Here is a 27,062-nt window from a genome sequence, read left to right as displayed (position 1 = left end):
AGGTCAAGCAGCTGCCCATGAATAGAAGTCTTTCACGTTCGCCCTGTGCACCTCTGGAGGTTCCCAGGTATTTTAGAACGACGACGATGGACGTTGCCCCTTGGAACGGAAATGAAAGCAAACAAACCTGATGTTGCACAACAAGCCGGCGGGTTTTTTTGGTTCTTTTTATTTCTTTTCAGCAAAACAACAAAATCCTGTATCTCTCTTCTTTATTCTTTTAATCTCTTACTATCCCCTAATCGGACGTTAGTGGGACCAAAAAGCCTGCTAGTGAAAGGAAAGTCGTTATACTATACGGTCTAGCATAGACCACGACTAAATTTCCGTATGTTTATGCCTGGCCTAAGTGCAGATCGGTAAGCAGCAGCCAGCCAGGGTGTGAACTGAGCAATTCCATTTTCATAAATAAAAATCATGAAATGAAAAAAACTTGCCATCCCATGAAATCGTAACAATTATTCATGATTTCGTCATGGATATTCATGATTTCATAATGCAGTGGAATCAAGACCGCTACAAGCGTTACACGTACTTGGCAAACGGTGTTCATAAACCGCACTGCATAGGTACAGTGCGCAAAACAGTCAGGTTCATTGAGTCATTTTGATATGAATATGAACTGCCATCTGCCTCATCATTCACTGCCTCGTGAGAGTCTGAATGATTCAGAGGTAAACGAGTCACTGACAGCCGAGCACTCAGTCAGTAGCTCAGTCAATACGTTTATTCTGCCATGATGGTTCCCAATATTTGTTTTGAATGACTGAGCGTGCACATCACACTAAATGGCTACTATAGGTGAAATGTCATAACAAGATAGCTTATGTAACGTAATATCAACTCTAGACTGAACTTGGCTTAATTTGCACCAATTTTCCTATGATCCCTTACATTTGAAACATTGTTGTGCCATTTTGAAAAATGAATCGATTCAAAAGATCGATTCAAAATGATTGATTTAATTGGTGAATCGATTATTTTCAAAAAATGAATCGATTCTAGCCTCAAGATCGCTCAATGCTAATGTCAATGCGGTCAAATGCCTTGCTACACAGAAAATGAAAATTACCCAAAGCTTGAGTTTAAACAACCCAAAATTAAGTAAAAGCGTTATAGTATCCCATTGGGTAAAAATCAATGTGTTATGATGGTTAATTTTAACTCAACGGTTGAGTAATACCTATATTACCTAAAGATGAGTAAAATCCAAACGGAAATTTTGTGGGCCTAAATTTACTCAACGCTGAGTAACTTACCATAAAGCTTGCGTTGAGTGAAAATAACTCTGAGTTGGATGAAAAAAATTCCAGTGCATTATACTTCCACGACGACGCCATTTGTGATTTTGCTCCCTTCGAACGAACACACGCGTGCGACGTCCGGAAGTTTTTTCATCGGTTATTCCCCCGTGAGCCGGTTCCTTCGAGACCATTCGACCCGATTCGACCGACGTAATCTTGTAAGTGGCGAACCCGCAGCGCTAGTGGAGCAGATAATTAATTCCGTTTCTTTTGTGTTCTTTTATTTTAAGATATCCGGCACTTGCAGCTTCCAGCACGACATTCGTGGCTTGATTTTCGTCCGGTGGCGACCATATATAAAGATGGAACAACTAAAGAAAAAGTTGGATGATGGAAGCTTTGATAAGTTAACTGGTGAGTACATCCATTTGTTTTATTCTTTGTTTTCATTACATTGACTTTATTGGCTGGAGTTCACCTGAGTCCACAATTAAAAACATTACTTAGGGGTAAGTGGGGGCAATATGGCCACCCGTATAAAAAACAACTATTTTAATATTTTTGCACAACAATTTCATTCAGACTTAAGTTTGAAGTCTTCTGAAGCCATTTAATCCATTTTTGTCGAATAATTTACGCATCGAGCATAAGACAGACAATTTTGTTGGTTGCAAAAAAGATCGTTTTATTTTATATGCATAAAAAAAGAAATAAAGCACATTTTGTGCATAATATGACGGAAATTAGATCTTAGCCCTAATACCATAATACTCTTAATTTTTTTATGTTGAAGGTTTTCATTGTCATGTGCAAGAATGTGGACAGTTCGTTAAAGGATACATCGACGACCTCAAAAACCATTTTGTCGTGGTACACGGATTACCAACATGTATTCAAGCGAATTTGCCGTTTAAATGCTCGTTATGTGGATCGATGTATTCATATTTTTCACACGTGCTCAAAAACCATCCTATGTCAGGTTTCGAGATCATGCCAACAAATTCATCCGTTGTTGAACCACTGCTTTCTGATAAAAAAAAAGTCGAAGATTATTCAGCTTCGAAAATTAAAAACCCACATTTTTTTCAAAAATCAGTCAGTGTTGAAGAGATAACTTCTTCGATATCGTCACTAATTACAGACCTCAGATGTGACGTTTCACTGTAAGAAGTCAAAATAAAGACATTCATGAAAGGTTATTTATCGATATCAAACTGGATTCAACAGTTTAGCATGACAAAAATTAAGGAATTTTTGACTTCAAAAAACATGTTAGAAGATGTTGAAGCTGTGCAACTGATAAATGAGCTGGAAATTCCTGATTTGATGGCTGATGTTAGGACACCAACCGACAATATAGCTTACTTGGCTGGAAAGGTTGGTCGCTCTATTCCGGAGCCAATCGAAATTATTTTGGGAAAACGCAGACATATAAAACGAGTCGTGACCTGCCGAAAACGAGAATAAAAGTTTCAACGGAAGATTCGACAGCGACAATATGTATCCAAAGTAAGATCCCAGAAGGACGTCTTACACTTCATTCCTGTTTCGCAAACGCTTCGCTTAATTATGGCCAACCCGAAAGCAAGAGAAATGGTCAATGATGAACCAGTGAGAACCGATGATGGAACGTTACAATCATACAAACATGGAGAGAAATTTGGAAATCACCCCTTTCTTCAGCTGTACCCCACTTGCTTGAGACTTTCCATACACATTGATGAGGGAGAATATTCAAATCCCTTAGGATCACGCAAAGGAAAAAATAAGCTGACAAACATCTGTTTTAAAATACAGAATTTCGGTCCTAAAATAAATTCTTCCCTTGATCGCGTTTATCTGACATTGATGGTTAAGTCAAGTGTACTTAAAAAATACGAGTAAGATTTACCTAGATATAGTTTGCATGTTTTATTTCTACTAACTAACTAACCGCACTACTATAATTAACCTGTCCTGGATAAGAAGTCTTCGTTGTAATTTTACCAAAGCTGGCGCAATAAATGTTCATCAACTTTATAAAGCAATCATCAGAAATATTCTGAAAATTATTGATAATTTTTCCCACAATTTTCATTATTTTATGTTTATACACTACCGCGATCCATTCAGTGTATTGCCCATCACAGTGTACTCCACGATAGTGTTTTTGCGACGATGTTTTATAGTGAGAAGTGTTCAATGTGTTATGTCTGTTTGTCTGTGGAGGAAGCATTGCTAAAATTATAGAGACTTTGAAAATGTCGACACAGTACGTCGAGTTCTCGCGCAACACGAGAAAAGGGCCCATCATTGTTGATCGATTCTCTTCATCGATTTTCTCTTTCGCGAATAACCAATGCAAATGATTTTTCCATTGAGTGTGTTGTTTCAGGCGCAAGCTAACATTATCTTGTGCCGAACAGTGCTGCGAGCTTAGCGAGAAATTCGTTAATGTTGTTGTGGTAAACCAAATAGAAAGTCGATGAAGAGAATCGATCAACGAGGATAGGCACTTTTCAAATGTTACGTGAGAGTTGACTGCATCATTTCTAGATAAACATTTCAATAGGTCCTATCTGCATTGATCGATTCTCTTCATCGACTTTCTCTTCCATTAATAATTCAACTTCAAAAGCATTCTATGCTGTGTTCAACGTGCTTAGCACAAAATAGAAACTTCAGCTATCAAACTGAGTGGCAAAAATAGCATCAAATGCATTTGCCTAGGCGTGGTTATCAAAAGAGAATTTCGATAAAGAGAATCGATCAAAGCAGATAGGACCATTTGAAATGTTCATCGAGATTTGGCTGTTATAACCAAAATTATACAATTTTTATTATTCTACTTTGCTTGACCATTTTACAATTTCATTACGTTTTTTAAGAAACCAGAGATCCAAATTTCTAGTGAAGGGACAGGTTGATTTTTCAGACCATACGCATGTATTAATAATTAATGTATTAATGTATGCATAGTATAGTGCTGCACAACAAAACTTATTTCAGCCTTTTTTTTCGCTAGGTACCAAAAAGTACTTCAACCTTTGATAGACGATCTATCCAAGTTGGAATCGGAAGAGGGAATTCCAGTAAAAATTGACTCTGGAATATGGACATTGCGAGCACACAGCAAAAAAATAATTTTGATATCACATCAAAGTGGATGCACTACAATCATGTCGAAAATTTCATGTAATTTTTATGACCACATAAATAAACAAATGCAGTAAAAGCAGCGTAATGTCAGTTCATGCATTGTATTAATGATAATTTTGTCCTTTTTAGCAAGTAATATTACACCATATTTTCGACATGATTGTAGTGCATCCACTTTGACGTGATATCAAAATTATTTTTTTGCTGTGCAGTTCTTGTTGACGTACTCGGGGATACGTTAGCAATTCATGATATCTACGGAATGTTAGGACCATCTTCGAATATGTTCTGCAGGGCTTGTGAGATAACGAGAACAGATTTACTTTCAGGAGAGTTAAATGATAAATTTACACCAAGAACAGTAGAATCTGTTGAGATCGCTTTGATTGCTTCTGAGATGGGTCAAGCCCCATCGAACGTTTATGGTATTAAAACTAATTGCGTCATTCACAAGCTTAAATATTTTAGATGGCCCGCTTCGCTAACATTCGATCCTATGCACGATCTTTTGGAACTCCCTCGTGTTCCAATGGTGCTAAAACTAATTTTCAAAAGCTTTGTCTTTCAAAGCAAAACACTCACGGTGCAAAACCTCAATGTGATGATAGCCAACTTCGGCTATGGTGACACTGAAAATGATAAGCCTTCAAATAACTTTACCGAGCTCAATCTGAGAAGCAAAAATAATAGACTCAGTCAATCGGCTGCTCAATGCTGGCTTCTTCTACGTGCCTTTCCATTCACCTTTCACAAAATGCTACAAACAAATTTAAAGTATGGACAGATAATCTCCATTTTACTTCGAATCACGTACCTCAGTTTTTCGAATAAACTTACTGAAGAAATGATACAAGATTTGTCAAATTCTGTTAAAATATTTCACAGTTTATTTAAGAATTGTTTTCCGTTGACGAATGCAATTAATAAAATACACCATATTGCGCATTATGGACAAGTGTGTCGAGAAAGCGGCCCAATAGCAAACTTCAGTTGCATGATGTTTGAAGCAAAGTTCAAAGAATCGAAAAGCCAAAGTAAAACTTGTGGAAACTTCAAAAATTTATCATACAGTCTCACGAAAAGATTAAATTTGAAGCAAATCAACTCCATTCTGAAACATGAGGAAGGACGTCCTACCTGAAGATCGTCAATTTCGTCGTACTAAAAAGGACAAAACTGCTGCTACAAAAAAGTACTGATCATAAGCATTCCGAAATTATTAATACATTTCCTCACTTTCTTGCATACGAAGGTGAAATGGTAAGTGCTTTTATTTATTTATTTCTAATTCATCTATATTACTATTCTAATTCATCTATATTGCTATATTTAATAGATCATACAAGCATTCGACAGGCTTCACGAAAAGCAACTCCATGGGGACCTTAAAACACTACTCCGTGTTGGGTTACTGTTTGATAACAGTACTTGGACTGAAGTGGAAGATGGTAAATATGCTCAAAAGGTTCACAATTATTACAAAAACGTATTTTTTTTATCCTTTTCCATTTAGAATACGTCCGAGGAGCTCTACGGATTTTTAAGAAGCTTTTCAATAGAGGTATTAAGAGAAGTACCAACATGGAACATGCATCCACGGATGAAATTTTTGTTACACCTCTGATAAGATGGGTTCAGTTTGTTGGAAACGATGTTGGCTTCGATGAGTTGCTGGCGGTGAAACAATCAACAACATCATTTATCGATCCCAGTGTTCACTCGGCTGTCGACAAAAGCAGGCCACTCTCGATGTGTGCTACGCGATCGTCTGTTTTCTCGGCAGCAACCATTGTGTGGTCCTCCTCATTGTTCTTCATCAGCAGTTCTTTCGGTCGATGCGTCGTCGACTTTGCAAAGCAACCGTTTCGTGATGAGTGTGTGAGTGCTGACCACGTTTTGCGTCCATTGATGCAATGGACGCGCTCTGACCCTCGTTGGCGTACAACAATTTGCCATACAATGAAACCACTGGAAGCGGCTCCAGTTCTGATGGAGGAGGCTTTTTGGATAGCGGAAGATAAAGTGTTTATTGTGTTGTACCTTTTGACTATAGTTTTAAGATGTATTGTATAGTGACCAAGAATCCTCGGCTCTGTAAAGTTAATTCGGTTGAGCCTTATCAAATAAATTAATAAACAAAAAAAAAAAAAATTTATCGATCCCCATATTGTTTGTGTAGCAAACCGTTACAAGCGCGGTAACGTGTACGTTACGTTCAATAAATTTATAATTTCTTGTGGCATGTCAGCCATTCGTGCCATCGAAGTGCTTTTCAAATGCTTGCCTTTGTTTGGCCTAAAAGCACCCGTGTTACTGCGCAAACTAAACGATATGCTTTCAGTTAATGTCTTTGGCACAATTCAATCCAGCAAATGTAAAACAGTAACAGATTTAACTGCACGCTACAAGGAATTTTCGCATAACTTAACGAATGATGACTGATCGATATTAAATGTAACATGCCGATGAAGTCGAAGCTGAAACAGTTAAAAATGTAAAATGAAAAATGAATGGTAATAAATTAGTTGTTATCCTCACGGATTTTATTGTTCTCAATTTTATCATTCGGAATAATTATGTGCTCGTTAAACTGCGAGCGTCCCTTTTCATGAATCATTTGTTTTCCGAGGAAAATGTGCCTGGTAAAATAACCTACCATTGGGGTAATTTTACCCAAAAATAGGTTGTTTATCTGAAGAAAAAAATCCCGGTAAAATATCCCATTGTTGAGTTAATTTGACCCAAAGCTAGGTTTTTTTATTGCAAAAAAATTCCTGGTAAAATAACCTAGCGATAAGTTAAATTTACCCACAATTAGGTTTTCCCTTATTTATCAAATTCACCCACTGTAGTCTTTTCGATCATTTACCCAAAATTAGGTTTTTTCATGTTTACCCAAAATTAGCTTCTCGTACGGAACTTCGAGGTTGAGTCAAAAGAACTCTAATTTGGGTAGTTTTGAATTTCTGTGTAAAGTTTGTATAGGGGGCTTCTATGTGGTTTCCATTATCCATTGCATTCAATGAATAGTTCAGTGCCAACATTTCAAAGGGGCGTAATTGTTTTTGTAAACAATGACTTTAGCCGTCAATTTCTCGCGAATGAAATCTTACCTCTCCAAAATTACAATGCTAGCTGGTAGAGGAAACATTCATCTACCTGCTGGTGTCATTATTTTTCATGAGTGAGCTTTTATTCGCGAGAAATCGACGGCTAAAGCCATTGTTTACAAATGCAATTACGCCCCTTTGAAATGTTGGCACTGAGTTTATAAATTCAAGTAAATTTGTCGAGGTCGAACGACCCTTGAAGAAGCCGTGCTGCACGTCAGTAATTCTATTTTTGGTTTGGAGAAATATTTTTTTTGTAGACAATTGCTTCAAAAAGTTTAGGAATGCAAGAGATGATGGATACAGGGTTGTTCCCACTCGCTGGCTATAAAAAACTGTTTTTCAGAATTATAAAATCATTAGTTGATAAAAGGATAATTCAAGAGCAAATTTTCATTACGTCGAAAGTAACAAAGGTAAACAAAGTCGAGCTATCAGTGTCAATCGATGCTCCTGCTATTACACTATATTCTGTCCGAATATAGGATCACATTTCATTTTAAAATTTATTTACCAGTCAAATTGCTTTTTGACGTAATCACCTTCCGATCAAAATAGTTTTGGATGTTACTTAAGTCACCCGATTTCTATGGAGATGCCGTTTGACTTAAGTAACAGCGCTGAGAAACCCGTGAAAAGTGTACGTTCGTCGTTTCGCTTTCTCATTATTAAAGTGAATAAATCGAACTGTTTGTTGCTAAGATGATTTCGGTGGTCCTAAAATGATGAATGGGCTGCACGTAAGGAGACGTAATTGATAATTCTCCCGAATATCCTGGTAAATACACTTTGACTTAAGTAACAATAGGGGCCACCAAACGACGTATAATAACTTTTGACTCAAAAACCAGTATTTTTTAGCATGAAAGCTAGCGATTTGCATTTGTATGATTAAAATCCGGCTAAATATGTTAAACATTGCAATCACTATGAGATTATATGTGCTTAATTGGAAATAGGAATAACTTTTCGGTTATCAAAACAAAACTTATTTTTTCTCGGATCGGTGCGAATGTTACTTACGACATAATGAAAATTTGCTCTTGAATTAGTACTTGAAAGTTACAAGAAAACGTTGTAAAGTACGTGTTTGACGCAAACAACCTGTCAATTTTGCTTTCATAGCGTCACAATCAGCAATTTTATGATTCGTCAGCGTTCACTCAGAGTGACCGCTCACGAATCGTAAAATCGCTTATTACGACACCCTGAAAGCGGAATCGACAGGTTTTATGAGTCAAGCACATCCGTTTCAACCTCTTCTAGTAACTTACAGGTACATTATATCATTATATAACATCTAATGATTGCATAATTCCGATAAACATTTTTTATAGCAATGGAGAGGAAGCAACCCTGGATGGATATTCTACGATAATTACGTACGTCAAATTTTCGACCAGGTTTAAAAATAGGCACTAGAAATGAGTTTTTCAATATTCTTGGGAAGGTTCCGGATTCCAGGGACATATTAAAAAGCCAACACAATGAAGCAGTGAGTTCTCGTAAGTTCTTTCTGCTTTTAGAACGTATAGTTAATGTTGACCCTCCCGACAGGTAGTTAATGCCATATGGACGAATACATAGATTTTTTTTTTTCATTTCATAGCATTCAAAGTAAATATTATCATCCAATGGGGAGACTTAATCTACTTAAGGTGGGAATACTTAAACCATAGCAATATCCTCTGGGCCTTTCAGCTAGGCCATTGCAGTTCGTGATACTATTATGATCGGCAATTGACTTTATTATTCATTATTGTGCAATTGGATGTCAACCAGTCAGATCTAATCCAATGTCGTTATTTGTTGATGCGGAAAATACTCTTCGGGCTGTGATTTTTTTTAAATTTACTTGAATATTAGATACTAACCCATGTTTTATAAAACATGAGATCATGTCTCACCATGGTAGGGATACTTAGTCCGCTTTTCCAAATTTCTCAAAAATTATTTCAACTTCACTAAAAATATTTTTTTTCATCTGCTATGGGCATTGAAGTGTGTCTTAGTAACGATTCTTCGATGTGACATGTCAAAAGATTGAATTAACACAATAGAGACATCTCCCTCTTCTCTCCTCTGAATAATTATTGATCTAAAGTGATAATGGCACCGAGCGCACCGTTTTAAAAATTCATGTACATTTCTGCGAGATATAGCGCACATAAAATTAACGCTGGATTTCGCGTAAATTTATGCGATATTTCAAGTAAATTTAAGTGCAATATCGCATAAATTATCAATATTGCAAGCCAGCTGTAAACGATTTCGTTGTTCATGCCAACTATAGCTCAACATTAAACGGAGGGAGATTTTACGCGGTAGTTAAAATTCAGTTTTTTTTTCTGTGTGCGAATATAAACCTTATCCTAATTAACCAGAAGCAGACATTTTTTTCCATTTCATTACTAGGTTACAGTCGATATATGTAGTAGTGGTAAAGCAATTTATCTATCCCACATTCAAACCAAATTTGGTTCAGTGTAAACCACCTCCTGTATAACCAAGAAACAGTTCTCTGTGGTTTGCTTCTTATCCGCACCAGTAGGGGTGTGGTTTCCGTTTGCCTCCTGTCAGCCCTTGGGCATTTCAACATGCCCATTCATCATGCAGAACTTCAGGAATAAATAATATTCCAACAGCCTCTTGCGCTTTAAGAGAAGACTTAGTTCGTACAGCGTCGCTTAACCAGCTCTCGCTTGATGTGTGGTGTTGGTCTGATGTACATATGGAAAATGGAAGAAGTCTCTTGTGTCGGAAAACTTTCTTCTTGTTAGGTTAATTATTCGACCAAAGCAGCCGCTTGAATGCCTTGGTTGACGGAGATGAAGCACCATGTAAGAAGCACACACCACACCCAACGGGCACAGACTGGAATCGATCCGCTGTATACACGATGAAATCTCAATTATCATTAGTTTATTGCCAACCCTTCAATAGAGCAACCTGGGGCACCAAGCCATCTTTTCCCATCAGACCAGCAGTATCCGACCACTAATGTTGAACATCATTAAACTTCCACTACGTGTCACAGCGCCGGTACAACAAGTCTTATAAATAATTCAACCCCGGAATGACAAGTTTCCAGTCCGAGTATACATTATGAGCTCCGTCTTCGCAATCCATGACTGAACTCTGATGCCGTACGAAGAGACACCAGCAGGTTGGATAGGTCCTAGCTACATGGGCCTCGGCAAGTGCAGGATCCTTGGCCGGTTGCAGTTTTGCTGCGACAAAAGAGGAACACAACTTGTGATATTACACTTTCTCACGGATTGAGAACCATTTCATGTGAGTATGTACGTACATATATGTCTGTACAGAGAAACTTGTCCTTTGGGTTTAACTTGCCTCTTCTTCCGTTGCTTTCCGAATCGTGTACAACATGGCACACCCGGCAAACATTGCACACTTCTAGGAAATGCTCAAGAGACCACCAGCACGAAAACGCTTCGTAAATCATTCAATGAGGCCAAATTAACTCAACACGTGGTGTTATGTATATCGTCGCAGAGCGTGGGAGTTGGGGAGCGAGTGTGCTTTGAATGTTTCTGATATTTTGCGCCTCTAAGATTCATTAAAATGCAATTAAATATATTAAGTGATCAACAAGCCCGTGAGATAAATACTGGCACTTTCGCGACTCTGTAGTTGCCATTTTAATTTGAAAAATAGAGTCAGGCGCACCGTTCTGTTCTGGAAATATGCATACTAACCGCATAAAGAATTTTCAGTAAATTGATTGATGATCTCAAGGTACAGTGTATCTCAAAATTGATCGTAGACCCTAGAGGATCTTTCTAAACATGTTTTTTTTTTAAATCGTGGCTGGTGGTTGAACAGATGTTTATTGATTTATTGCTATAAATTTGGTCTTTATTGGGAGAGCTTGTATGAAGCTAGATTTATTTTAGTAAAACGCTCGATTTTCAACAAAATAAGTGTCATACGAATGATCTTTATTACGACTAATTTTATTTCAAGAAAATAAGGTTTTTCAAGACAAGATGTTTTAAATTGCTCTAACTTTTTCTCAAACTCACCCAAATATGCCCAATACTCAACCAATAACACTAGTTTACAAAACAACATAAAAAGTGTGAACTTTAGTGGTTGACCAACGTTTCTAATGCAAAATCTTACGCTGAATTCAATGCCGTGGTCAGAAAAAATTAAAATAGAGCCATTTTTGAGATATACAAAAATTTTGATTTTTTTAATTTAGGACAAAAGTACAATTACTAAAATGTCAATATCTTTCGAACTAGTGCACCAATTTTAAATCTTTTTTTTATGAAAGTGAAGCTAAATAAATTTGCTATCGTTCACTTGAATATTATGTCTTAATTAAAAATTTAATTTTGAAGTCATTTGAAAATTTACAGCATTTTTTTTTTTATTTTTCCTGCGAATTTTCCATAAAAAATTTGTTTTAATCAATATTTTTAATGGGATAAAAAAGATTCAAAAAATCATTCCATAATTTATTCTTAAAGTCCATTAAAAACTAGAGAAAATGAGCCTTTAATGAATGAAATCGGTTGGAAATTGTCGAAGTTATGAATTTTTTTGTAAAATCATGGAAATTGAATGTTCCAAAATTGACCGTTGCACAGAGGAGTAACTGGAACAAAAACCTGGCCAAAATTATATTCACTGGTTTTGAGCAACTTTCTGCTAATATATATTAAAATATTTAATAATAATAGGTTTTTAGACTTCTGTTAACTTTAAATTTTAAAAACCATCTACTTAGCAGTGCATATCTGGCCTTTCATCATCCATACGAATAAAATAAGTAATGGGTTTTGAAAGTAGGATTTTTTTATTCTTCTGTTTAATATAAGGATTATTTAACAAAAAAAAAGTAAAGAAATTAACCAAGAATCATTGCAATGAAATAAACAAATTATAAAAAATAACGAAAGTTTTAATAACATAACTTGCGATTTCTTACGTTCGATTAGTTAGAATCTTTGTATTGAATATTGAGTAGTTTGCGGTTACCGTGCACAGATTCTGCTTTATTTTTATTCGTTATCGCCAGCTATAGAGATTAGTGACGTTTAACGCACGCACACTAGCAGGAGCAACGCCATGTAAAGTTGTTTATTATTTTCCTCTGGCTAACCTAAAAAATGTATGAAAGTAGATCGGTCAAAATGAGTTTGACATCGATTTGTTATGTATTTTCCTCGGATATTCACTAACATACTCTCACATATCGCACCAATACAACCGGACATGAAAATCTCTATGACGCTCTGCTAGTTTAGCTTGAACGAACCTATTTGTATGTAAAATCGAATGGGTAAATGTGTGTGTGTGTATGAGAGAGTATTACAACCAAATGGCACTCGCTAATTTTCAAAATTTACAGTTTCTACATGAAAAGTGAAATACTTTATGGGGTAAACGGTCTGTGATAAACATTGAATTACAAGGCAAAGAAACCTTACTCTAACCTTAAATTATAAAAAAATAAACATGGTTTTTCTAACGTTACACTCCTTTAAGCTAGTACATCAATTGAGGTACTAGATTTAAAAACTTAGCAACATTAGTATCAAACCGGGAGTAGTTTACTGAAGTGTAATTTTAATCTAGTACCACAATTGATGTAATAGAAGTATATTATCCTTATAAAGGGATAAAATTTTGCCACGAAATGATGCAAAACATGCCATTTTCAAATGGCTCGCAATCGCCAATCCGGACGACTCCGGACGAGATTCTAATGCCAATGTGTTCATAATAACGTGAACTTTCATTCGTCCATAGATTATATGATCTGATCGCGCAAGATTCTACAACTTTTTCAAGTCTGAAACAGCACAAAAAAGCATATAAAATACATTTTTTTCATATTGTTGAAAAAATAAGACATTATTTAAATTTAAAGGTTTTTATCTCATAACTTGTTAGAAAATATCCCAAAGTACCCATTTTATTATAACACTTACCTCTTGTTCAAATTGTTTATATCTGGTAGGCGTAATTATTACATGGTTACTTTTTGGAAAACAAGAAGCTTCGAATTTCTTCAGTTTTTGAACACGTCTCAAAATTTGTAAACAAAATGTAACGTTTTTATTCCGTTGCCACTTTATGCTGCATATATTGAAATATATTAAAAAAATATAGAAGCATGAAAAATCAAGAAAATCTTGTTTTCTTATTTTGGCCAGGTTTTTGTTCCAGTTACTCCTCTGTGCGTTGTCCCGCTCCTAGGTTCATGCACCACTTCCAGTAAGCCTTTCTGCGGACGTGTACGCATACGGTGCATTTCACTTACACTACCAGCTGTCACGCAAAATTAAATGGGATATTTTCAACAATATAATTTACGCTAGTGTTTGTGAGACCGCTCGGCGAGAACCCAACGCAACCAACTCAATTTGACAGCTTTCTTTCTTTAACATTGCTTAACGATGTATACGACAAAACGTGAATTCAAGTGTAAAAATGATCCTCAAAAGTTTTGTTACGCGTGTGGCAACTATATATTTACAAAATCGGTCAATTTCACTGCTTCGTTGCAAACTGCATACAGGCTTTATTTTAAAATTGATCCTGGAGACTTTGACGAACCGTGGATTCCAAAAGTATTATGTAGTTCGTGCAAAACGTGCTTGGCTAGGTGGATGTCAGGCGCAAGGTAAATTGATTTTTTGAATAACTTTCATATAAACAATTTATGTACAGCATGGTAGTGCTTTGTTCTTTCCTGATCGACATTATCTTACTTCATCTATTTTTGATAAGTGTTAATGTCTTACTTACTAACTCACTTATTTGTTATCTGTCACTCGCTATTTGTCCTTTGACATGCCCACCATATGGCGTCGACCGTTTTGTCATGCAACGGATTGTTATTTCTGCTTGACAAAAGTTAAGCAACAAGGACGTCACAAAAGTATTGAGTATCCACAAGTGGCTTCTATGACAAAACCTGTTCCACATTCAAGTTCGGTCCCGTATCCTGTTTATCCAAAGCGGAAACGAGCGCCCTCTGTTGAATCGACCGTTACAAAAAGTGAGGAGGAATTCAAGGAGGAATGCGAGGAAGACTTCGAGGTGGAATTGGAAAGAAACCCAAAACTGTTTACACAATCCGAATTTAATGATTTGGTGCGAGATCTCGACTTATCGAAGGAGAAATCCAAATTGCTGGCATCACGCTTGAAAGAACACAACATGCTGAGCAAGGAGGTCAAAATTTCTTGTCACAGGAATCGTCACAAGAAATTTGACAAATATTATTCTACAAAGGACAAGGCATGTTTTTGCCATGACGTAAACGGCTTGTTTGAAGAGTTTGGTGAGCCATATGATCCAGCTGAATGGCGTTTATTCATCGATAGCAGCAAGTTGAGCTTGAAAGCCGTTTTACTGCATCAAGGGAATGAGAAACCTTCTATTCCATTAGCTCATGCCGTTAATATGAAGGAAACGTATGAATCAATGGCTCTATTGCTCAATTTGATAAATTACAATCAACACAATTGGAAAATTTGTTCCGATCTTAAAGTGGTTGCCATGTTGACTGGATTGCAACAGGGATACACAAAATATATGTGTTTTTTGTGTAAATGGGACAGTCGAGCTCGTAAGGAACACTACGTCCGAAAAGATTGGCCAAAACAGCAACATTTTTAAGTGTTTTTCAAAAATGCTCATAACTTCGACAATTTCCAACCGATTTCATCCATTAAAGGCTCATTTTCTCCGGTTTTAAATGGACTTTAAGAATAAATCATGGAATGATTTTTTGAATCTTTTTATCCCATTAAAAATGTTGATTAAAACAAGATTTTTATGGAAAATTCGCAGGAAAAATAAAAAAAAAAATGCTGTAAATTTTTAAATGACTTCAAAATTAAATTTTTAATTAAGACATAATATTGTAGTGAACGATAGCAAATTTATTTAGCTTCATTTTCATAAAAAAAGATTTAAAATTGGTGCACTAGTTCCAAAGATATTGACATTTTAATAATCGTACTTTTGTCCAAAATTCAAAAAATCAAAATTATTGTATATCTCAAAAATGGCTCTACTTTAATTTTTTCTGACCACGGCATTGAATTCAGCGTAGGATTTTGCATTGGAAATGATCATCACCTTACCGAGTTAAAAAATGCTGTAAACTAGTGTAATTAATAAATGTATGTTGAGTCAGCTGCCAACAATTCAGAGACATAAATTTTTAACTTGTGTTTTAGAGCCGTTTTACTTAAATTTAAGTACAGCTGTACAATTAATTTTGAGATGCACTGTATATTCCATACAGGAATAAATATAACATAGTGAGAAAATTCTACGAGAGAACAGCTAATCCAAGATTTTTAAAAATAATTTTCGCATATTTAATATACCCACTTAAGCTTTTTCAAATTGGATTGATAAATTGTTTTAACATTGGCGTATTGGTTAACATCCATACCTCTCACGCCAATGGTTTTGTAGTGATTAGAATTTAAAAAAAAAATCAAAAATGCGTAAAAATTGCACTTTGGATAATGATTTGCAGTTGATAGTGTGAGTGAAAATGGATTCATTTCGGACACTACTTATCTTAAAGGTCATCTATTGTTCATTTTTGATGATCAAATACTGAAAAACGATTTATTTGCCTGATAGCCTAATTCACATCCCGTAGCCCTATATAAATACATTCCCTTCTTTGTAAGGAGGGTAAGATGAATCACCCTGATGAATGGAAAGAAGGTTCATTTGGTTTCAAACACCTTCTAAGAAGACACAAAAAGTAATACATTTCATGAAAACTCGACAACTGGTTGGCAGCACCCTCTCAGATTTCAATTAAACATTATAGATGTACAGATTTCGTCTACATAGTCCTCTCCAGGCGGGTTCGTATTGGTGGGATTTGCGTGTGAAATCTTTTGTTAGCTGTGAGAATTTTTTTTTGTTTGCTATAAGAACTGTCATTCTAATGTAAAAATAAACAACAAACCGAAAACAAACCCTATGCTTGTACGGTAACAGTCAAATACCCTTTTATGAGTTTTTTTTTTTTTTTTTTTTTTTTTTTTTTTTTTTTTTTATTATTATAGTAAATTTAACACGCTTGGGTCATTCGTGACTTGTCCGGGGGTGAGATTTGAACTCGTGACTTTGGCGTGAGAGGTATGGATGTTATCCACTACGCCGGGGTCGCCCCCCCTTTTATGAGTAAAACTTAACCCATTTTTAATAAAAGTGGCTTTACTCATTAATGCGTAAATTATTTTAACAACAATGAGTTTCTGCTAACAGTAGCTAACAGTTACTACGTAATTGGTATAATAAGTTACTCATTAATTAGTAGTGCCACTTTTATTAACAATGGGTTCACTTTTACTCATAAATGGATGTTTGTTTCTTACCGTGCACATGACAGTCTAGCGTATACTGTCATGTGCACGGTAATAATGGTGTGTAAAATAATATTACTAGTGTAGTGTTCATGAGATCCTGCTTGGAGAACTCAATAAGCAACTTTGCATACTTTTTTCCTTGATAGAATCAAGGCTATCACTTGGAAAAGGCTTAATTTTTCACAGTTTTAGGACGTACGCAAATTTTGTCAAAGAGTAAATTGTTGAAAATTGTCTAAACATTTAAAAGCTAAATAAAAAAAAAAAAAAACAAAATTTAAATTCAAAACTAAAAAAATATACAGTCAACTCTCAGCAACTTGATGTCCATAAACTCGATATCGAATTATAAAACCATAACATGATCTCCATGACTTCTGCGATGGCGATTTCATATGACACTGTTGTTTTTTAACTCGATAATTCTATAAATCGATGGTCTCTTCAAAACCGAGAGAGTTCACTGTATGTAAGAAATTAAAATTAACGAGGATCACATTTTGAAAATTTATTAAACTTTTTATCAATGAAGGTGGGTTTAAATATCTACAAACCGTTGCTACATCGCATGAAGGGTACATATGGTATATGTCCCTAACCTCAGTCTTATATGAAGCCTTCAATTAAATTAGTTTCTTATGTAATAATAGAGCAGCAGTCAATATTTAACTGTCAACATGTAAGCTTCTATCGATCGATTATTTGGATAAGATTAGGCACGACTGAGAATTGTTTAATCTCGCTATTTTAACATGAAAACATTCCAGGTACGTGGTTGTAATGTCGGTCTAATGTACTCAAATTGCGTCTATAAATGGATTCAGCTTCGTCCTATCGAAGATGAACCTCGATCTACAAAGATTCGACATTTGAAATCGCTTGTTCTTGTTCACTCCTTATCATTCATACGTTACCACATAGTTGACGTGACTTTCATTTCTCGCGTAAAAACTAATGAGGATGAAAGAGACAGAGTTTTCTTTCCGGTTGATTCAGATAACGTTAATCTCGCATAAATGTAACATATCCGCCATTTTGAGAAAATCGAAGTTGAAGTTCGACCGATTGTTATTTTAACTGTTTAGAAACAATACTATTTAATTGTGGTCAGTGAATAATAACGTTGAAAAATCAGTAGAAACGGTAAAATCACAATTTTACATTGAATTGCATGCTACAATATAGAAAAAAAAACACAGGACGTTTTGACTAGTCAAGTTGTGCATCGGACATGTTACATTGGACGATTTTTCTCAACGACATAATCAATGAGTGTTCCTTTGGGCGTTTTGTTTTTCATGATACTAGATTCCCTTTCACATATTTCAGAATAGAGTACCTAACATAGCCATGCCCCTTTAAGGTTCAATTTACTTTGATGCATTTTCAAAAAATCAAAAGCTGTTTTTTTTTTTCGACGCATAATTTCAGATTACAAAAAGTTCGCGTCATTCTATTCTTTTTGCTATTTTACACAAAATGACTGCTTTTGAATTTTTCGAAAATGATTCAAAGTAAATTGAACCTTAAAAAATGAGCACCAATCATGTTAGGCAGTCCAAATGTCCAAAGTAATAATCACGTATTCATCATTTCAAACTGTACATTGGACAATTTTGACCTATGATTATCTTAAATAAATGAAAGTTAATTTGATGGGTGTTTTTGTATCACATACAATGATAGAAGAACATAAGTTTGTATCGCTTAACTCGATTTGTTGACATTTGTTACTTAGGACCTTATAAAAGTGACGCGAGAAATCAAGACGCTTTTAGAATAAAAATAAAAACCAAATAGATCATCTCACGACTACACATAAAACGAACTGTCAAGACAAGTGTTAGCAAGCAGAACAATGCATTAGCTCCTAAGTAACATTAATAGATTCTTTTCGTAGATTTTTTGTATATATCCCCAGGGCCATGTGTAGACACTTACAGCTATTGTCAACACATAGTTCGATAAAAGAAGCAATTTTTAGGATCTAATACGGCAAACACGGCAAGAAACGGTTATATAGCCAAGCTATTAACGAAAGAGAAAGTCAATGAGTAGATTAGATTATGTTACTTAGGACCTAATGCATTGTTCGGCTTGATAGTTTTTCGAAGGGCCTATACGGTAAATGAATCTGACTCATATTTGCATTCCTTTCACTCAATTTCACAAAAAACGTAGGTCACTAATAGAATGTGCAAATTTTACTCAAATGTGAGTAAATTTCACTCATATGTGAGTAAATTTCACTCAAATATGAATGACCTTTAATCATATTTGATAAAAAAAAATTACTCATTATACCAGTGACCTAGCCGGCGCTGTGACTGCTTTCTCACCCCAATGCGTCTGGGTTCAATCCCAGCCGAGGTCGGTGGGATTTTTCTGAGGCATAAAATTCTCTGGTCACGTCTTCCTTCGGAAGGGAAGTAAAGCCGTTGGTCCCGGCTCATGTATGTGGAATGGGTTCGATATCCTACGCAGGTGTGGAAGCTGCCTTCCTGCACATTCGATTGCCGTAAATGAGTGGCAATCGATGTTCGTCGGTGATTGGCACTAGATTGCGGAACAGAGACCGACGTTAAATAATGAAAATAAGAAAAATAAGACCAGTGACCTACGCTTTTAGGAGTTCGAGTGAACGGTACTCAAATATGAGTCAGTCTCATTTGCTGTGAAGTTTGTTTTGACGGGAGGATTAATTGCCTGCACGCTATTTCTACACAACCCAAATTTGAGTAGGATCTACTAATATCCATCAAAAGTAGGGCTACCCTAAATTAATCAAACAAAGTTGGAACTAACAAGATGACAAATAAACAACAACGTTAGGATTCAGGTCGATGTTTTCCATTCCTCATCTTATTAGTCTAAACTTTGCTTACTCAATTTGAGGTACCCGACTTTTGACGAATATGAGTAGATTCTTCTCAAATTTGGGTTGTTTAGAAATAGCGTGTGTACCGTGTCGACCCCTCCTTTCACGCAAAGATTAACATTTTGCCGAGCATTTTTGCATACGGGATTTTTCAGTGAGTTGATGGGACCAGGGTGGCCAGACCTACCGATTTTCGGGATGCATACCGATTTACAGACTAAAGGTTTTTTTTTATATTATTATTATTATAATCACTTTAACACTCTTGGGTCATTCGTGACTTGTCCGGGGGTGAGATTTTAACTCGTGACTTTGGCGTGAGAGGTATGGATGTTAACCACTACGCCGGGGTCGCCCCCGACAAAAGGTTAAAAACTACCGATTTTTCACTTTTCCTACCGAGAATCACAGATTTTTAGTAATCTTGAAAAATGTTCAATACCTATGTGTGCATTAGAATTAGAAATATTGATTTCGACACGAATTCCCCCCCCCCCCCCCCCCCCCTCACAAAGGTTTCAAGTATCGGGAAAGCCTTCCCAACAAACATTGAATGTTGAATAAGAGCTTATTCAGGCAAAAATAAGCTTCTTCCGCTAAAAACTGGCCTTTTCAGTAGTTAATCAACTCAAATTGTTTGTTGGGTTCTTCAGACGGCCTACCGATAACTACCGATAAAAGTTTTGAGAAGCTACCGATAATGAAAAAAAAAAATCTGGCCACCCTGGATGGGACGATAGGTAGGGTCCAGGTGAGGGAGCTGCGGGAGAAATTTGTATGGAAATTAGTATGGAAAAACCTACTTTTTTGCATATTCATACCTAGATACCACAACTAAGCATATGATAGTATAGTCTAGAAAGTACCTAACAACTTTGCCTAAGAATGCTCGGTGTTAAAGTGTCTCTAAAAAAAACTATAACTGCTATAACTGTTATAGATCGATGTTTCGAACTAAATGCCAACATTACTTTTCACTGCCGGTGTGATTCCAAACTGACATAGCTTCGAAGTTTTTCTTTATCGATCTCAATCTCATAAGCGTAGTTAGAGAAATGGTATATGTAAAATTTGTTTATGTTTTCGCTATTTGTGAAGGAACTGCTCACTATTTGGCATGGAAACTCAATCTTCAAAACCAGGAAGAATATAGAAGAAGTATTGTATTTTTTATGAATTTAAAAATTATAAGCTGCTTTAATTAACTAACATCGGATTTCTTTAATCAGATAAAATAAGACTTCAAACCAAACGTTCCGGTAACCATTCATTGGAACAACGTCGGTGGGAAGAAAGAAGACAGAAGACGGCAAACGAGTGGAGTAATAATACAGGTTATTTCAATGCGAAAAACGAATTCCTTCCTCGTCAACAATGTAGCTGTACGTTGGGTTGGCAAACCGATTGGGACAATGGAAATCTTGGACGGTGGTTACATTCAATTATTCCTAATGTTTCTTCGAGAGCGTGGTTTAAAGGCTTGGACTTAAGTCGTGACTTCATTCGCGTGATGAGTAGACTTATGTCCAACCTATCGCTAGATGCTCATCTCAATAGAATAAACCTCGTAGACAGCAACATCTGTCGGTGTGGAAACGGTTACGATGACATCGATCACGCAGTTTGGCAATGTACGGATAATGACGCCACCAGAGAGCGACTTTTGAATACCCTTGAGGCCCAAGGAAGGCCATCCTATGTTCCTATCAGAGACGTGTTGGGAACTCGCGATATCTTCTATATGCAGTCGGTTTATGTGTTTCTTCAAATGTCTAGTATAAGAATTTAATTCCTTTGTCTTTTGTCTCTCTTTAATAGTTTTTGTTTGTCTTATCCCCCCGTCTCGATGAGTCCCATCGTCGCCCACTGGTCACCATAGCCGGTCGAACTCCAGACAAAACTAGAACCGCACTATCATTCATACTGGCGACAACGCTCTGATGAGACAACGAAACCTTACCCAAGCTCCTCCCCCGATCCTATCCTTCGACAATGTACCTCTCTAACCTCGAGTAAGCCGCGAGTATTCGGCCCAACTCCTACTAGACATAGAATTAAGTGAATTTTGTTACAAACAAAGAACAATGAACTATCGGCTCCGTAAAGCTAACGCGATTGAGCCTCCCAAATAAACGAACTAGTTAAAAAAATGTAGCTGTACATTGAATCTAATTTCCGACTTCAACAAGTGTTTTCATTTTAATTTCATTCTTTGCTTAGGGAATAGATTTGCAAAACCAACCATGGTCGAAATTTTTGATGCTCTGGATGCTGATCCCGTCCAGATCGAAACAACATACAGGATAACTGAGGAAGTCCGATGCAATGCTTTATGCCTACCTGTACAAAAATACTGATCCTGGAAAAATTGTCTATTCGCAACAGCACACATGTCCCAAAACGGTTGTAGCAACTCATATGTGACTTAAGTCGGTAACAATTAAGTTTCTGCAACTTTTCGAGGTGGAAATGTGCTACTTGGGAATCTATAGGTAGTATTAATCACAAATACCTACATCTCTAATACACAACATGAATGGAGTTGAAACTCATAATTACATTCGCTGTATTTGCAGTTAAATATGGGTGTAGTGCTTAGAATAGACTGAAATGGAAATTTTTCTACAGCCAATATTGTGCATTTTAGCGCGAATTAGACTCCCAGCAAAACACATTTTTGTCACACCACAAAATGTTGGTTTCAGTGCTGCAATTTTCAGTAGCGCGGACGCAATTGACGATCGGGTAGCAGAAAATTTGTTTGTTTACATGCTATTCCCTTTGGATATGGTTTCGGACATCAAATATTGACACGTTAATCTGATTATCAAGCACAATATTTTCGTAAGAAACATTCGCAGGATGTTTTCGAATTTTGTTCATAAAATTAGGGATTTTGATCTAATTACCGTCCTATCAAGCTTAACCCTCGCTTAACCTCTATTTTTTGAACGGAATTGAACAAAAACTGGAAAGATTATATCAAAGGTTACTTCTTAATTTAGATTTGATAGATATTGTTGAGATATTGATAAAAATCTAACACTGCCCCTTGATTTCAAATTTGTCCTACGAGTTTTCTTTCCATCCTAAAACATTGAAATGCGATTAGATTTTCTTCGTTCTACGGATGAAGGCAGAAAAGATGGATTCTCTAGGAGCGCTTCTTTCTTTTGAGAACAATGGGTGTAAATACTGCAAATATTCATACAATGCGCTCTACTAGACTTTGTGTTGTAGCTTATGAACAAACGCATCAGAACAAAGGGAATTATTGCTTTGTGCACGGTGAAGTCATTGTTATTATTGATGTTTTCTGCTGAATAGAACGGAAATGGGCAATTACGATGAAGTAGCGTTCTACCCTTCTGGTTGGAAGCCCATTGTGCAAGGCTGATACAACTCATGACCTGTGTCACTTTCGATTTTCACTTGCGTGGCAAAAGTCCTAACAACCCCCCCCCCCCCCCACCCCCCATTCGCGCTGTCCACCGTCTGTATAGGTATAAAGTTCATAACAAGTCCTTCAACCCAGATTATGATTCATTCTCCAGTGTCCTTTTCCCACTACTGCCATGAAAACCTGCTGAGTCAGATTGGGACTGGTGTCTTAGAAGTGATTAAGGATTTGCTACCGTCAGAGATGTCAAATATTATATACGATCTACAACACATGTCCTCCATCCTCATGGGACACCAAGTAATAAGAAATGACGCATGAACTATTCCACCAGCTTAAATGGCATCCCAAAGTTTGCGTCAGCCAAGAATAGATAGGAAAAAAACACTGAGTCAACGAAGATAAATGGAGTAGCTCGGAGAATGTTTGCAAAGTTAGGAAAAGTTTTCTAGCTGGATTTATTTGATCATGTCGACTTTCCCAACAATCTAAACTACTCAAAGGTCACCTGGCATAGTGATTAAGCAATATTTTCCAAAATTAGGTTAGATTGATTTGTTTCGTGACTATTTTCATTTGATTCACACAAGTAAATAGATGATTTGCACTGCTTATGATCCAAACAGTAGAATGCAGTACATTTTTCCAAACGCTTAAGCTCAAATTAGCACAAGGCAAAAGCTTTCCCTTCAGAAGGAAACTATACTGATGAACAACCACTGTGTACGGTCTTGCTAACTGTTAGTCACTTGCAGCTAACCACTAGGGAAAATCAACATCAGCTAGAGCTACCCAACTGACGGTTAGCCTCTGGGTAAAACAGAAGGACATCATCCGTCCTTGTTGCTCATTGGAGTACCTTCGCTGCCTTCATCTAACCACTCACTTTTCTCCAAGCATGACCGTCTTTCAAAGGGTAATTTTCGTCAGTACCATGCATCCTGCAAGCTGTCAACCTTAGCGAGGGGAGAAATTTCGCTCGGTTCGTCGACACTGCTCAGTAGAAGCTTGGCCGTGCAGTTTGTGTACATAAATCAATATTAACTTTCAGTGTTTGGACAGTTCACGGCGATGTACGACCGCTTTCGAGTGAAAGATACGGTGCTTTGCGCTCTTGTTGAAAACTTTTTCTCGTGACTTAAATTTTATTCATAATAGATGTTGTAGGGACCGAACTTTCCACATGATATTGAAATACCAGAAGGATAATCTGTTTTGGATGCAGTTAAGCTGTTCGCACGTCAAAACTTGCTTCAATATATTGAACACTTTAGAATCTTTTAAAAGCAAAGTGCTTTGATCGGATAGATTATATTCGTAACAAATTTAAACAAATTTACAAATTTTTATTTTCATCCAAGCCTACACACTTATTTTGCATTTAGCTACCCAGTTATTTTTGAATTGCGGAACTGTTCAGTAAAATTATGAAAATCTGTAAAATGATCAAGAATTGGCAAATTAATCCTGAATTTACGCAGGCTGGATTATTTTGACACCGTATAACGTTAAAAAATAATATATGTCTATTTTGTTGTCTTATAACAGTCACCTGAAAATTTACCTACATTTCCGCAATTAAAAAACCTAGTACAAAAACTGACTTCAGTAAAATCATCTAAGTGTACATTTTGCTCAAAAGTTATTTCAAAATAGGATTCGTTATCTATTTTATAAAATTGATGACATAATGTATAATCACACAATCAGGAAAGAGGTATACAAGGAGAATGCTCCTCTTAATACAGTAACTTAGGTTAGGTTATTTTATTTTATTAAAGAGACTGGTTCCGGAGACACAAAAAGATAAGTGAAAAATTAAAATCACTTTTTTTGGGAGAGGGTTTTGTTTCTGCGGTAGCCTCTTTTGTTTCCGGTCACCACACTAACGAAACGTTTCTCTAATAAAGCTTTCTTAACTTTTTTAACATTTAGGTTATTTTCTGTTCCTTGAATTCCATAAAAAAATGAAATTCTATGCTTTTTTTTCTAAACTACTCTAAATTCAATGTTTTAAGATTAGATTAGATTCTGCACAACTTTCTTCTTAACTTTACGTTGCGCTGCAGACCAAATTTTCTTGAAGCAGTCAACAGAGCTTGCTTCTCTTCCATCTTTCTTAAGATGCCGTTTAATTATTGCCCAGTATCTTTCGATAGGACGCAGTTCAAGGCAGTTGGGGGGAGTTTGGAATTTTTCGACAAAACCAATTTTTTACCTTCTTGAGCATCTTCAACGTATCAAAAGCATAGTGAGCAAATGTCAGATCGATGGAGGATCTTTATGCTTTCGGTATATGGGTAGAAGCCGTTTTTGATGCATTCTTTTCTGTAATTTTCACCATGATTGTGCCCGTTGTGAAATACGAAGAACTTTTCAAGCCACAGGAGCAAATGGCTTACCACACCAAAACCTTTTTTTTTTCAATTTTTCGGTTCGGATGTATCGCACATCATCAGGCACATCTGTCCTCTGGTCAGCGTTGAAAAATTTGCGGCCCTGAAAGTGTACTGGTATCCAATTTGACGTATGCACCGGTTCGGCTTTTGAAGAAGAACGTCATACAAGTTCCGTGACCGTATTTTCGAAGAAGCTTTCTGGAATTCGTCCTTTTGGGTGCTTTTTGCTTCTTGTAGGTTCTGATATTGTTGCGTTTTTTGATATTCTGCACAGTTCCGACGCTAATGTCCAATTTTTTGGCAATTTCACGAACGGAACACGGTTTATGCGATTTCAAAAGGCGTACTGCCAGCTCCTTTTCTGGTCCGATGTCCCCTTTTTGCACCCAGATTTCGGTAAATCTTCAAGAGAACGCGTTTCTCCAAACTTTTTAACAATCTTAAACACTGTAGATTTACTGCACTTCACGCTTTTTTGTCCAAATCTCATAACGACAACTTTTCGGAAAACCATTTATGCAGAATTAATCTGCGAGTTGATAAGCTGATCCGATGTTGCCAAAATAAACAATGTTTTTACACACTGAGCAAAAATTCACAACTTTTCGCTATGTTTGAACTCTAAATCATTGATAAACAGGTGTCTACTTTCTTTACTGAACAGTCCTTAATGTTCTACTAAACAATTTGCATTTCTACGAAGTTCACTGGATTTCAATGAGTTTAAGGCTGAAAGTCTCGTTAATAAAGGAAAAAAAAAAGGATTTCAATGAAGTTCGCTGAGCTTTTACAATAATTGCTGAACTCCTATAAAATTTGTTGCATTTTTTGAAAATCTTAGAGTTACTGACGTTCTACGATGTTTTTCAAGGTGCTATGAAACTTCTGAAGATTTATGAGGTTTCCTGAACTAAACATTTCCTAAACTTTTAAAAAGGTTCCAAAAAATCTACGAAGTTTCCCATAAGAAATATCTTAAGTCATAGCTCCAAAGAATTTTCATTGATTTCTAAGAAGGTCTCTGGACTTCTGTAAAAACTTAGTTTAAAAAATCTGAAAAAGTTATTATTATTATTATTTATTAGTGACACTTTATCACTTCTGTGACATTCGTGTCTCTTTTTTATGACAGATTGAATTATCTTACGAACTAAATTTCTTTGAATAAATTAGCATCTTTCAAAAATTTAATTACTGCTTTTTCTTTGCTGGAGGTGTTTGCAAGAACATTTTTTATTGTCCCATCGATTCCACAGTTTTGCCTAAATTCGGCAAATCCTCTGCAATCCACAAGTATATGATGCACAGTTCCACAAAAACAGCACATTGGTGGAGATTTGTTTTCCAACACGTGAGAGTGAGTCAGCCGAGTGTGCCAGATACGTAATCTGGTAAGAGCTCGCAGCTCAGATGAATTTTTTCTGTCAACAAATTTGCCTGCAGTCGGTTTGATTTGACGTAGGTGTGCCCAGGTTTGTCTCCACACATTTTCCCAAACACACCAAAT

General features: G+C 36.3%; 2 protein-coding genes across 2 annotated transcripts in view; one reads left to right on the top strand and one right to left on the bottom strand.

Moving 5' to 3' along the window:
* The window catches only part of LOC135701880 (protein sidekick-1-like), a 370,179-nt gene that overhangs the window by 127,116 nt on the left and 216,001 nt on the right, over positions 1 to 27,062 (bottom strand). The window lies entirely within an intron of this gene.
* LOC135701882 (uncharacterized) lies at positions 1,607 to 6,941 on the top strand. Its single transcript, XM_065222826.1, has 3 exons — positions 1,607 to 1,658; positions 5,896 to 6,079; positions 6,530 to 6,941. Exons 1-3 carry the CDS (start codon positions 1,607 to 1,609, stop codon positions 6,822 to 6,824), a joined length of 531 nt encoding a protein of 176 aa, XP_065078898.1. The 3' UTR covers positions 6,825 to 6,941.

The sequence above is a fragment of the Ochlerotatus camptorhynchus genome, unplaced genomic scaffold (genome assembly GCF_037179485.1).
Source record: "Ochlerotatus camptorhynchus isolate MF236.1 unplaced genomic scaffold, CSIRO-AGI_Acam_v1.1 ptg000178l, whole genome shotgun sequence".
Lineage (NCBI taxonomy): Eukaryota > Metazoa > Arthropoda > Insecta > Diptera > Culicidae > Ochlerotatus > Ochlerotatus camptorhynchus.
This window is presented reverse-complemented; position numbering and strand designations above follow the sequence as displayed.

Excerpts from the sequence above, each read along its gene's own strand:
- LOC135701882 (XM_065222826.1), top strand. The coding sequence starts at position 1,607 with ATGGAACAACTAAAGAAAAAGTTGGATGATGGAAGCTTTGATAAGTTA. Across the intron at positions 1,659-5,895 it reads AAGCTTTGATAAGTTAACTG|AATACGTCCGAGGAGCTCTA; the intron begins GTGAGTACATCC and ends TTTTCCATTTAG. Across the intron at positions 6,080-6,529 it reads GTGAAACAATCAACAACATC|AAAATTTATCGATCCCCATA; the intron begins ATTTATCGATCC and ends ACAAAAAAAAAA.